At 39.6% G+C, this 14356-nt stretch overlaps 1 protein-coding gene and 1 non-coding gene across 3 annotated transcripts in view; one reads left to right on the top strand and one right to left on the bottom strand.

The window, feature by feature from the left end:
• LOC119723624 (serine/threonine-protein phosphatase 2A regulatory subunit B'' subunit beta-like) overlaps positions 1-14356 on the top strand; it is a 42143-nt gene that overhangs the window by 5159 nt on the left and 22628 nt on the right. Inside the window, exons 1-3 of one of the 2 annotated variants that reach the window (XM_038194369.1) lie at positions 2034-3271; positions 9932-10117; positions 13537-13640. In XM_038194369.1, the coding sequence (XP_038050297.1) occupies positions 2957-3271; positions 9932-10117; positions 13537-13640 (605 nt within the window). In that variant the 5' untranslated portion in view covers positions 2034-2956. Of the gene's footprint in view, positions 1-2033; positions 3272-9931; positions 10118-13536; positions 13641-14356 lie in introns of those variants that run through there. The other variant, XM_038194368.1, reaches the window with a different exon arrangement.
• On the bottom strand, positions 6954-7026 carry Trnat-ggu. Its single transcript has one exon. It is a non-coding gene; the product is annotated as a tRNA-Thr (tRNA).

Genomic DNA, 14356 nt, shown 5'->3' with positions numbered 1-14356 from the left:
TACAAAACTGTACATGACAGAATGAAATCCACCACTGACGCACTGGTTGACATTCATGGACTTGCTACACATGGCTTTTATCACAATAGCAGTACGGGAACGTAGGCAAAATCAATCGGATAACCCTAGCACTGCTTCAGGCCATTATGCCCAAGTCCATCATACTCCATCAATATTTAGTCACGCCAGGCCTTCTGGACCAAGTCCCCCCAAAATCCACCTAAATGGGGGATGGATTTTGATGGATTTGGGGTGGTTAGGGTTAAGTTAAGGGGGTCAATATCCTTTAGATCACTGTTAGGGGTTTGCTGCTGATCTTTACTTCAGAAACTGATATCCCTAAGCTTTTGTTTGTTACACAGTAAAACAAAAGTGACCCTGAACACACTGTTGGATCAAGTTATGAAACGTGAAGGCTAATAATTAATTTATAAAACATCTGTGCAGAGCATGATGTATGTTTGTGCACATAGTTGACATAACAAAAAGTTATTGAGTAATTCTTTTTTTTTACTGACTATAAAAATGAGAAATAAACAGAACTGATCCATTTCACATGAGGCGAAAGCCTGTTTTCATGTTGAGTTTACAAACTCTGTAAATAATTAAATGTGACAACTTTCAGTTGCAATCATGCAACTTTAATAAAAAAAATTCTCAAGAATTTTTTGTTTATCAAAAATAATTTATAGAAAGAAATGTTATTATACATTCCAACCCTGGCTAAAAATGAAAACAATAAGTAGATTACCATAACACCTGGAATGTACAGAATGATATCAAATTGAAATTCCAAACTTGTGATCCCGTCGATTCCAACTGAATTAAAATTACTTCAGTTTCAGAATGTAGCCTACAATGTGACCTTTTACCCCAATTTGTATTTTTGTTGTACACAGTGTTCATTTTTTTATGCAACAGTCCCAAATTTCATATTTTTGAATTTTCATATTTTCTCGTACCGGTACTGTTAACAGGCATTAGGCTATCTACTTCGGTCCAAAAATTGGGCCACCGGTATCAAATGATCGAAAAGAGCAATGTTCATAGCAATTTTTGGCAAGGTATGTGTATACACATCTAGAACTGGAAATTGTGTGATAGCTTTGTAGTGTGAGCGGTGAAATTTTTTTGGGTGTTATCACTTTTAATTTTTTTTTCTTCAAAATGGCCGCCAACATGCTTGAACCGGTAACAAGCATGTTTTGGCTGCCGTTTTTTTAAAACAAGTGATAGCACCAAAAAAGCTGCCAGCGCTGCAATGCTTTCACATATTTTCCAACTACAGGGGTGCATACCTTGCCAAAAATCGGTATGACCATTATTCCCCTCATCTGATACCGACCAAACCCCCAGGCTGATGGGGGTGAGATTTTTTAGACATTTGTCTGAAATCAGCATTTGTCTGAAATCAGCCTTTATCTGAAATCAGCATGTTAAATCTGAGAGAAAAACATTATCAGTGTAGGGAAAAAAACATCTTTCACAGTTACAGACCTCCCCCCCCCCAAAAAAAAAAAAATCGGACTTTTTGTAAAATTAACAATCTCATCCCTGTTTTTGTTTTAATTACAATGTAAGGCAGGTATCTGACAATTAACCTAAAAATAGTTTGATACATTTCCCTTCATACGGTACCCATTCTATATTCAGAACTTCATCTCCTACTTATTTTCTAAAACTGTATTAATTAAATGTATTAATTTCAAGCAGTCTTCTTTTATAACACATTTCGGGGTAAACAAACTTCTGTTTCTTTGTTTTCCTGGTGAATAGCCTTGTGTGGCAGTCTGAAAGTAAAATTGTGTCATTCGGTTATTTTTGGATCATTACTGTATCACTTTCTAGGCAGACACTGCAAATAAATTTCATTACCCAGTGACTGCGGTCGGTCGCCCAAATTGTCCCCTAAAAAAAACTGCAAGTAATAGATTTACATTTTTGGAGCATGTGCAAATGAATACAAGAATGCCTGGAATGCCGACCGCCAAGTTCAGTAGAATCCCCTCCTGATGCTATTTTTGGTTGGAGGTTGTCATTAAGATTGATGCCCAACGGTTGACTAGGTGTGACCTTGTATACAGTAGGAACCGTTGGTGTCGGTATGATCCATGTGAAATATTATGTATGGATGCCGATCGCCGAGACAGAGCACTGTACTGTTTTTAACTTGGAGACAAACTTGAAGCAGCGTCCAGCATAGCCTGAGCATTGTGTGTCTTGTGAGACATTGAGACTTCATAGGGAAACCCTGCTCGGCTGCACAGTGGGCAGCATACCACTGGTTTGCCTTATATGGGGATGCCCTTTCAGCTGTGATCGACTTACCTCGAAGAATCCACGGTTTAATGACGAAGAGAGTGTTAGACTTGAGGGAGGACGTTGGAAGACGAATTGAACCGCATCAGTGAATCCTTGAAAGACGGGTTCGTCAGTTATTCATCGGAGGTCACTGTGTGGTGGGGCCGATTGATGTTGTTACAGGACCGGTAGGTGATCGCGGCACTGCTGTGTGCCATTTTGCGAACAGGTTCATTGCCTGAGGGATTGTGGGTATATTTTCGTCCGGAGTTATCTTATGTCAACGTAAATATTGGCGGCTGTGCAAGTGAGTGCAGGTATGAGATGCGCCATGAGGTAGTGAGGCTTCCTGCTTCATCTTATGTGATATTTTACAAGAAGTGACGGAAGATGGTGGATGAGGAACAACTGTGGCGTCTTCAGTTATCGTCATCAGTAGTAACATCAACAGTCACCCTGCATCAGTCTTACAATGTAAGTAAGTGACGGAAGATGGTGGATGAGGAACAACCGTGGCATCTTTAGTTAACGTCATCATTAGTAACGTCGACAGTCACCCTGCATCAGTCTTAAGTAGCTGCGAACTTAACATCAGGAGGAGATAAACTCATGTGGGATTCTATTAAGAGGTGACATCGGTTGGACTATAATTAGCATGCAGAAATGCCCGCGAGGTGTCACCACCACTGCCGCCGCTACAACTATCACCACAACTCTCACCACCGTCCCCCCGGCTTCGTTCAAGCGCATCGTCACCAGTTTCATCACCTACGGTGCGGTCTACGTGGACCAGAGACAGACCAGGGCGGTGCACAACTGCCCCCACTGCTTTGCGCTATGCAGCGAGGAAGTCACCCAGGGGAAGGTGTGTCACGCCATCCATTACGGGTTCTGTACAGTCGTAGCCCTACCCCCGGGGGTGTTCAGTCAGGATAAACGTAATAACTGCACGGAGCAGAGGTGTTGGAAGGTAAAGAAATTTGTGCTAACAATTGGTACAGTAATCTATGTGTACCGGTAGATGAGTTCTGGTGTCACATGAAAATTGGACTCGTATGAAAATCGGACTCTTTTTCCCTTTTATTGGTTAAACCCTCTCACGTGACCGGTCCCTCTCCTAATTATCTATGCATGAGCATGCGCAATACCACCAATGAGTCCATATTTCACAAAACCTAAATTCATGCTACACCGGTACCTAATTCCGTGGCTAGCACAGCTATAAAAATCGGGCTCTGAATATAAAGAGCATGGCATATACAGGGTGAGTTAAAAAAAAAAAAAAATGTCGGGACTATTGTTTTAGTGAAATTCTTCATGTAGCACTTTCAAAATTATGAAAGCCCAATTCATAAACTTTGCTGTAGTACAAGAATCATTCAAATCACCCATGTACTTTTTCAGTTACGGCATTTTAAACACAACCACCGTTTTAAAGTTCTGTCCACGGATCACAAAATAGTTCCGTGTTCTTTCAGCAAAACGAAAACAAATCACGTAGGGTTGTGTGTGAATTGTTTTCGTTTTACTGAAAGAACACGTAACTTTTTTGTGATCCGTGGACAGAACTGTAAAACGGTGTTTGCGTTTAAAATTCCGTAACTTGAAAAGTACATGAGTGATTGGAATGATTCTTGCACTAAAAGAAAGCTTATGGATTGGGCTTTCATATCCTAGATTTTGAATGTGCTACATGGAGAACTTCACTAAAACAATAGTTCTGACATTTGGGTTTCGTTTTTTTTTTACTCACCCTGTATCTGTTTGGTTTTGTTAGGCTGTGTCTGAATGACTAGGCTACGGCTATAACACTTGAGTCTATGGGAAGCGGCTGTGTAGCCGCTAGCCAGTGGCTTCCATTGGTACGCATGTTATTTCCAGCTGTAGTCAGTTGCTTTGGACACATCCTTAGAGTTACTTGGCTGCGGCTTGGTATTACACACCAGTCTGTGAGAAGTGGCTGCAGCCGCTACCATAGGCTCGTGTGTAATTTCAAGCCGCAGCCAAGTAATTCGGACAGGGCTTAGTCTGAAACTTGTGTTTGAATGACTTGTCAGAACTTGGACTGCAATTCTGGAATCCGTTTTTTAATTTAAAGGGAATATACAACATTTGCAAACATCGAAAAATAAAACTACCAAGTTTTTACGAAATACCTTACTAGGATGTTGGTTAATGACAGTCTCAAGCATCTTGTAAAATTATGGCACCTGGTGTGAAGTTATTTTCAAGAAAATGGTATTTTTGTACACATTTCCAACGGTGGTCGGCTGACCAGCGTTGGAAAAACCTAACTATTTTTCAACTACTGCTCCAAATTGACCATTTGTTCAGTCCAAATTTTGTTTGCTATTGGTTACATGTTCATGAACGGGTGCAGGCCAGCTAGACTGGTTCCATTGCCTTACAATTTTCCATCATCTATAACAAGCCTTGTTCGATATCCATTTATTTTTAAATCGGCAAATCGTGAAAAAAATATCGGATATCGCGATATTATCGTGATGACGTCATTTTTCCATTCGTGGAACAATGGAATAACAAAAAAAACAAAAACAAAAAAAACACACGACCGAAGTCACGATCCACTGCCGCCAAAAAACCCCAATATGTCCTGAACAAAAAATCGTCAATTTTATTTGACTAGAGTCTCATTTACTTTGCCAATTTAGGTAGAAAACAAATTCCACATTCAAATATCGAAAACAAAATTACCTTGAAATGTTGGATAAAAATGTGCAAATAGAAATCCATATCGAGGAAAGAACGAAGCACTAGCACGCAATGCACGCCACACTGATCCCCATGTGCACTCATAGTACAGCCCACACCATTTGTAGTCAAGGGTGTGCTTCATTGAAAACAATTTACCAGTATTTCCACCTTTTCAGAATTACAAATATTTTTTTTAATGGAGTCCGAAATATTTCCTGGTTCAGAAAAAGTTCTTCATCGTTACAAACTAACAAATATTTTTTTTTCTAAAGATTTTTTTCGAAAAACGATGTTAACTCCAAAATGAGGGTGAAGCACCCCTTTACAAAAATTAATGGATCAGTCCAATTTCTTGTGACGCATTTTCTGCTCTGTGAACGAAATAAAAGGCACGACTGAACAGTTGGTTTTCGATGTTTTTTGTTGCTAAAAATATGAACAGATTTCATAAGTTTGGGACAGTTTTGGCACTAAGCAAGTGTAAGTGCCCAGGCACAACCACGGAAGAGAAGGAACGAGTCAGGAAAATACGTGCAGGAAAATTTGATCTCATTTACTTATTTTTAAATCGGCAAATCGTGATTTTTTTTTCTCTCCCTAACGATATCCGCAAATACGCTATGGCGTTTTGGACTATACTTTTCTAAAAACATGAGAAGAAAATCACAAATATAAATATATGGAATTCGGGCTTTATTTCCCTTTTTAAAAAAATCCTCCCAAGCCTCAGGTTAGAAAATAAAAAATATTATATGCACTACCGTGATTCGAACCCGCGACCCTCGCGGTTCATAATCCAATGTACTATCGACTGAGCTGTCACATCACACAGCTCGTTTCAAAATTGGAAAACTAATAAATATAGTGCCCCGTGTCATAAAAGGATTCGCAGAGGGCGCTTAACGTGCGTATGCGGATGTGTCGTTTGGGCTGGAAAAAGAAAATTTGCGGGTACGGTGTGGTCTCCGATCCTCTGGCCGCGTGCCGAAACGAAACATTCACGTCTCAACATCGTAATCTACAATTCAAGTACATGTATTTGTGGTGTTTTTTCTGTACAACTTCACATTTCCGTCAGAACAAAACAGGCACCGTATTTTCTTTGCAAAATGTCAGAGACTTTGTTTCCCTTCGGTTAACTCCACGCACGTGATTACGATTTTGGCACTTGGTATGCGATATATGTGGGGTGAAACTGGGTGTTTGTACTGCCACGTGCAGCGTGCGTGGAAGACGCAAAATCCAATACACGTGACGTTAGTCAGTTGGTTCCGCCCCTGAATAGGTAAGACCTCGCGGTACAATGCCGTAACAGTGAATTTGTGGTTAGCGGTTTTTCATGGGAGCGCTTTAGCGACAGTTTCAAGCCTTAAGGGATTGACTTTGGTTACAAAAGCGGTACCTCAAAAGAATATCGCGATATTTTTCGGCATATCGAATTTCACGATGTGCCGATTTTTTTTTATGAGATCGATACGATTTCCGATATGAAAATTTAATCGAAATATCGTGAAATATCGTCATACCGAACAGGCTATTCTATAAATTGATCCATTTTATCTTTTGTGGAGTCAGGGAACAAGACTACTTGAACATTTTTGTGTTTCTTGGTTTTTCCAACCTTTTCGAACACAAAACTTCAAATACATGTATGTCAGTGTGTAACAATATTTGATCTATTATACAAACCCCTCAAATAGTTCATTTCTGAAAATTACAGCAAAAGCCAATGGTGTACATTCCCTTTAAAAGTTGAACGATGAAATAGACGTTTTATCATGCTGCCACCATTTCAGTCATGTTACCTGTATCAGTACTGAATGATAATTTTTTTGTGTGCGAAAAGGAACCAGGTTATTTTTCCTTCCAGCCACGCTTTGGTTACATTGATTTGAATGGGAAAAAATCAAGATGGCCGCAACATGATAATGGTCTGTTGACTGGAGCGGGGTTTGAACCTTCGACCTCCGGATTACCGTTCCGGTGCTCTACCAACTGAGCTATCCAGCCCTATGTTGGCGGTCCCCATTTTGTCAATGTGTTTGTGCAACTTTTTAACAAAAATTCAGTCAGATTCCCTTTAGGCCCCTATGGTTTATGATTTGAGAATCTGTTATTGATAGTTGATTGTTCCTGATCATTGATTCAAATGCCTAGAGGGCATGACATTTAAGATAGGACACAATGTCTCACAGATAAGGACGCGCTGTCTAACAGAAACAAATGTCACTGACACAGTCATGCGTCACACACAAACCAAGGACAAAGAACCTATGAGCATTAGCTGGAAAATACTGTAAAAAATTGACCTAAAAGGTTTTACACAATGTAGCGTACATGTATGTTGATACATAATGTATACAGTCAGACATTTGGGCAATTCCACGCACAGTGGACATGGCTGAAAAATGGATAATTTAAGAAATCTTCAGAACTACCCGGTGCAAGCATCGCAATTTCAAATGTGGTATCAAATGAAAGGGGACAACATTAAGACCTTTTATTTGAGCGGTGTGCCAGTGAGATAGAATGTGGTTAAATGTTTGGGTTTTTTTTTTCAAAAACAACTGGTTTTTGGGCTAAAATGATGGGTTTTGGGTAGTCATTTGGGCATCTTGTTTTCACATGCAAAATGCTTGTGTTATTGTGAGTTTTTGTTTTTAAGGCAGAAAGAAAGGTTCATATGTTATGAAAATATCACACAGAACTTAGGATGTGAATCAATACATGTTTTTTTATCACGTGTTTGAAGTTGATTTCAGACACGTACACGTAACAAACATTATAATATAACGTCCATAACAACAAAAGCATGATCACTTTCCATAACATCAAAGTTTCTTTTGTAAAATGCCAAGTTGGTGTTTTTATAGAGTGAACCTATATCTACCACAACTATATTTATCACATTAAATTCTTGCGAGAAACTTCACTGATACGGTATTTATCAATGCGTACGGTATTTATCTCGAAGCGTAACGTTCATCTGTAACAGTCGTTCACAGCACTTATGTTAATGCCAAATGGAAAGTAAAATTCACATCAAGCAGAATTTCTGCATCATCAAACATTACCTCCATGGAATCCATTTCAATTAAATTGAGTGCCTACATTATATGTTAATGCCTAATATTTAAAATGCACAGGACGACAGAGTGGTCCTTGAAAATGTGTTTTAAAAAATCGTCAGTCTCAGTAGTTTACAAAATCATACTGTATCTTCTCCCAACAAAGGGTACCATCAAATTTGTTTTCTTCAAATTTACATGTGCACACTTGTACAGCTACATGTGTGTGTGATTAACATGTCAATATAAATGTCATTCTAAATGTCGGAAACACCAGATGTGTCGGAACAATGGGCATATGATCCTGAAAGAGAAACAATTATTTTGTCAATAGAGGAAGAAGTTTATTCATTTGAAATTATAGTTAAATTAGAACAGCTTGTATCAATAACTGCTTTTGAATGCCGTGCGATATTCTGGCAATGTATTTTTCACAAACATGCCGTCATTCATGAATATTGTAATTTGTGGGATACACAAATATTCTTCAATGTTTTGTTTTTGTTTTTGTTTGTTTTCAATTATTTTGCTACATTTTTATTAAAAATCCTCCCTCTCTGGCTGGCCATTTCAACAAGGCCAGCACAGCAGTCAAAATCAATCAAGTGACTGTTTTTAACAGTTGAGTGCTCCCTGCCTACCTACATAAAGCAGGACTGACTGGCTGTGATTGTTATGAAACCTGATATAGCTATGCTTTGACTGTAGGAGATTGATAAGCCCGCTGTGCCTACCAGTTACATGTATGTACAGGTCTGCTTTTGTCTGTTGATGGAATTGGGCTGTCACAGAGTCTACAAGAAATGATCTGACTGTTGGTGACTAGCCTGCCTAAAAGGCATGGCAGGGGAACAGGAGTGAATTTTTGACTGTCTGTGACAGATCAAACAACAGGAGGGTTAATAGTGTTGTGGCCTCCTGGTCTGGAGCGTTGAATTAAGACCCTGTGAGTAATTCTGTAGATTGTGGGTTTGAATCCAGTCTTTAGGGTGGTGGTATGTGTGTCCTTGGGCAAGACACTTTATACTAAGAGTGGTTATTGTGTTTGAACTAGATATTAAGGCGCGGATCCAGAGGGGGGGGGGGGGTTTTGGGGGTAAAAAAAACTAAACCGAGCTCTGTCCAAAAAAAAATTCTCATACAAATTCCTAAAAAAAAAGTCGAACCTCCCCCCCCCCCCCAACCGTGACACCCCCCAAAAAATTATACTGTTAAAATTTCCGCCTGTTCAAATACGGTACACCATTCTGTAATGTAGTGTTAATAATCGTGTTAAACAGCGCCCCCTATTGAAATATGGTACCAGCTCCCCCCCCCCCCCCCCCCCCCCCCCCCCCCCCCCCCCCCCCCCCCCCGGTTTTTGATTTTACGGAGGCCAAGTGTCCGGAGAAAAAGACCTGTGTACATTTTTAGATTTTTTTGCTGATGAAACCCCCCCCCCCCCCCCCTGCGAAAATTCCTGGATCCGCCCCTGATACGGTATTTACAGTATTGATTTGTATATTCCCCAGGGAGCTGGAGAGGGTCTAAGGAATTGTTTAAAAGCTTGATGATCAGAGGTACCGCAGTAATAATTTGGAATGCCTACATTATTGTCATTTACAAACAAAAACGCAATTACCACAAACACAACATTACACATCACCACTGCCAATTCACCAATTGTCCATTGTAAAAAAATTAAGTATTTAATTATTTGTTTGACCGAATATTTGAATATTCAAAGGCAAATTTTACGACCCTCTATAAATGCCCAACATCCCTGTTATCACCATCCTCGGCGTTCCTCGCCGACCGAACCTTTTGGCAGTTCAAAATTCTTATTTTCCCTGTGTATTTCTTTTCAGTTTTTCCGAGACCAACGTCAGTCTCAGTCCCCAGCTCTGAAGGTCCATGTTCCACCGTTCTACTTCCCTATGGGTCGACCGGTGCCCAGCGAGGAGAATGAGGAAGTCATCCAACGCGTCTCGCAACTCTTCGCATCCTTGCCGGAGGAGAGAGCTTACAAGCATCAGATGGACAGAGTTGCCATGGTAGGTGTTGGTCTTTGGTCGAGAGGATGAGGCGTGGGGGCGGCAGGGTCAATGGGGGGGGTGGAGGAAGGGGGATAGAGCCTGACAGTTCACCCCTGGTGGCGCGTTTCCGGAACCCTTGAATAGGAAAATTACAGTGGAAAAATTCTAAAATTTGAAATTATGTTGTTGGTACATGATTTCTTAACGAAAAATAACCCTCGAAAAAGGCCGTTGTAAAATTAACACTCGTTTCTCCATTTATTTAAACTGGAAAATCGCCTGACGTGAAAGAGAAAAATTCCTGCCGAAAACTGACCTCTCACTTCCGAAAATCTAAAATAACATCTGCACTAGTGGAACTCGGTGTACTCGTACAAAGATGAAAATTTATGAAATTTGTTTGTGGCGGTTATTAGGTTGGAATAAACTTGAAGAATTCATAAGCATTTACCAAATTTTTTTTTAAAACCTGCTGACATAAAGACTGTATTCAAGCCAGCAGGACTAAATCTAGAACCCATTGGCTGTAGGTATAGGTAAATCTTTGCGTCGTAACACATTTTCGTGCAACAGTAATTTCATCATTTTTTTTTTTAAAGTTTCAAATGCAACATTTGACCACTTACAATGTACGTGTACTACACATGTCATTGTGCAATAATGTGGCTTCCCCTTGTTTCAGGTCTAATATTCCGAGACCATAGCTCTAGTCTTGGGTAAACTGATAATCGAAACTTTATTTTCTGAAGCCACAGCTAAATGCTGCAGCCACTACAAGCTATTAGTTCAGTGAATGGTTGGCATATTTGCTGTCATAACACACCGACCTCGAATTCATGAATGGAGTGTCTCACTCATCCCGAGTGACCGTTCTATTGAACGTTGCTCCAGAATTCTCATGGTATTTGCGCCTCTGGGCGGTGGACCCATCCTGCTGTCAATCAAGCAGTGCCCATTGACCAATCAGATCACGACTTTGGGTCAGGTGACCACAGTAGATCGGTAAAACTTGTTCACAAGCACTATGAGAAATGTACACAAACCAAAAGTGGGGCGGGGCTTATTGCCCTATCCCGAATTGTGCATAGCAGTGAGTTATTAAGTACAGTTCACGGATGACAGATATTCGCTAGATTTTCCAGATTATAAAACAGCCCAGGTGCCGGATACAACAGATACCAAAAGTGGACGTGAAAAGTGAAGTGTTACGATTGTCCATCCCGTGGTCTGGCAGGGCAATACAGTAGAATATGCCCGGTATTTTGATAGCTTCTGGTCACTACTAAATATGCCTGCGATTAGGATTCGCTAAACGCGCCATCTGGTCAAAGATGATGGAGAAGATTTCTGATGAACTTCTGCGGTCAGAAACTGTCCCAATAACTGTGTTTCCTCCTCTTCTCGAGAGATGGGGTGTACCGTTGGCATTTTCAACCATCTGGCTGTGATGTGAAATTAATTGGCAATTGATTCACCAAATGACTGACGCGAACTACAAAGATCAAGAGGGTTTAGTGTTTTTATTAGCGTAGAATTTATTTATTTTCTAAAAATTGTGCATTCCCATCAGTTAAGGCCTGTGCCCTAAAGGGGCCTGGTGTACATCTTAAAGGAAATATACAACATTTGCAAACATCAAAAAACAATTCTTCCAAATTATTAAGAAATAACCGGTACCTTACTGGACTGTTACGTTACTGTTAGTGAATGACAGTCTAAAGCATCCTGTAAAATCATGGCACCTGGTGTGCTGTCATTTTCAAGAAAGCTAATATTTTGGTATCAATTTCCAACGCTGGTTGGCCGACCAGTGTTGGAAAAAAAATTTCTTCCAATACTGCCCCCACCCCAATTCAATCAATTTCTGTAAATTACAGCAAAAACAAATGTTGTATATTGCCTTTAACAGTGTCAAGTTACAAAAATCATAAAAAATAATAATTACAAATTTACATCAAATCAAAAGAAAATTTACAGAAAATCAAAAGTGCATGTACATTTTTAAATAGTGCAATTGCCAAAGTATTGTAGTCTTGCTAATGACAAAATTGTGCCAGGTACCAGTCACAGGATATTACATTGTATCTATCACACTACATTTTGGTTGGTAACCAAATCTTGCTGAGCAACGTGAAAGGTAGAGCAGATCATTTGCAGCTATCCAAAAAATAACTGACCAAATTGTTGTCAAAGAGCTTACTTGGTTTAAAGATAGTAATAACACTAAATTCCCTGTGAAATTATTCCTTCTGGAATGCTGTCATGTTGAAGAAAACAATAAAAGAAGGTCATTGCCAAAGATGAGTCAAGTGACGCATTTTTGGAAATTTCCGTTTGTAGTTGGTTTGTAATTGGGCTAATCTGTCAATGGGTGCGTGCAAGCGTTGACACGACGCACACGCACGCGGTTGCTATTCTTCGTCCGTTCAGTGCATGACATCGCGTGAGCTGCAGTCAGCTGAATGAGAACGTGTTCCGGCTGCCCGGATGCTGATTTCGGGCTCAATTCAAAATATGACTTGACATTTTTTTAATTGAAATAGAGATCCTAGAATATTTTTTTCTTAGAATAAACAGCACTCACTGAGCTAAAACTTCATCAGGTTAGTTGTTAAGCACCCGTCTTTAGATTTCGAGCACTTTGTTGCTTCAAACGAAACAAAGGCACAAATGACAAATGATCTACTCTAGATACCAGCACTTAGTTTAAGCACAATGCTTAAAACTTTTTTGTTTAGGTTCACATGGCAAATTGTCATGAGAGATAGCTTGACGCTAAGCTCATTCCCTGACATTTACTGTGAGTAGCGCTGATTCATACAATCGCAGGTCATCTGTGACTAAAGACAACAGATAGAGGCACAGTCAAGAGACAGATACTTCCTTGATTACTTTGCCAAATGGCCAATATGAGAAAGTGGCCTTTTCTCCTTTAACCTTAACGTTCTCTAACAATTATTTACCCTTTAGGATGGTTTAAGGGTGTTGCATATCTCTAGGGAGTTAGGGTTAAGATGGTTTAAGGGTGTTGCATATCTTCCCCCTCCCCAAATAACTTTGTGCAAAAGAAATTTACGTTAGCGTCTTGATTAGTTATACCATTAGGTACGGTACCATACCGGTACATTGTAAATTTTTACAATATTTAAGAATAATCTTTAGCAATACAGAAAAATTTCCTTCAAAAGTACATTGTAGCTTGGTAATAGCAGGGAGAAAGGCATCAAATAGATTTTGTTTTGCCAGCAAAGTATGGATATAACCAACTTTTAACAACGATTGAAATTGCATTCTTACTACTATGTCACACTCTCGAGATTTATACATGTAAATCCGAACACTGTGTGTGTGTTGTATTCTTCTTTTAATTCTATTTTTTTATTTCAGTATTTTTATGCTTCTAGTTGATTCTGGTCTGTTGTGTGTATTTCTGACAGGCTTGTAAATGTCCACAGTACTGGAAGATGCCATTGTTTATTGCAGCTGGGGGCGAAAAGGTCGGCTACGTCACGTCACACATGTATCTCACAATGTGGAGAAGGTAGGTGCCAACATGAATATTCAACTCATAAATATTCATGAGCCAGTATACCTATTTCATTGGTCAATAACCTATTGCATATACATGTATATATGCATTAACAATGATTACTACGGTACCATGGCAACTGACACCAAGGGCACTAGTCCAGCTTGAGTGGACTGGCCGCCTTGGGACAATAGGTGGCGCTGTACCGGTAGCATTGTTCTGCCGAAAGTAAATGATCAACTGAATAAAGTCTACAAAATGTTGATGATAGTGATGATGAGGATGATGACGATACTGGTCATGATGTTGATGATGAAGATGGTGATGTTGATATTGATTGTGATGATGAGGATTATCATGATCATTACAGCAGTGGCAAGTGGAAAAAGATGACGAATATGATCTTGATTTTGGTGATCGTACTAGTGCGCCCTCAATTGACTTATTTTTGAGTAGGGGTTCATTATACAGTCAGGTTTCAAAATACAGATACGTTTTGGAGTGTTTTCATAGAGATAATGTAATATTTTACTATTCAAAGTCGCAAAGAAACAAATTTGCCAAAAAAAGTAAAACAAAACAAATCAATCATTTTTTTTCTGTGCCAACCACGACTTCAAAGGACAGTGAAATCGGTGCATACCACTTAAGGACCTCCATATACTTGATGACCGCATGATCAGAGTTTTAGGCTTTTTACAAAAAAAAACACGTGACAGACAGACAGA

This window comes from Patiria miniata, unplaced genomic scaffold (assembly GCF_015706575.1).
Source record: "Patiria miniata isolate m_02_andy unplaced genomic scaffold, ASM1570657v1 HiC_scaffold_17, whole genome shotgun sequence".
In the NCBI taxonomy this organism is placed as follows: Eukaryota; Metazoa; Echinodermata; class Asteroidea; order Valvatida; family Asterinidae; genus Patiria; species Patiria miniata.
The sequence above is the reverse complement of the archived record's forward strand: the minus strand, read 5'-3'. Positions and strand labels throughout refer to the sequence as shown.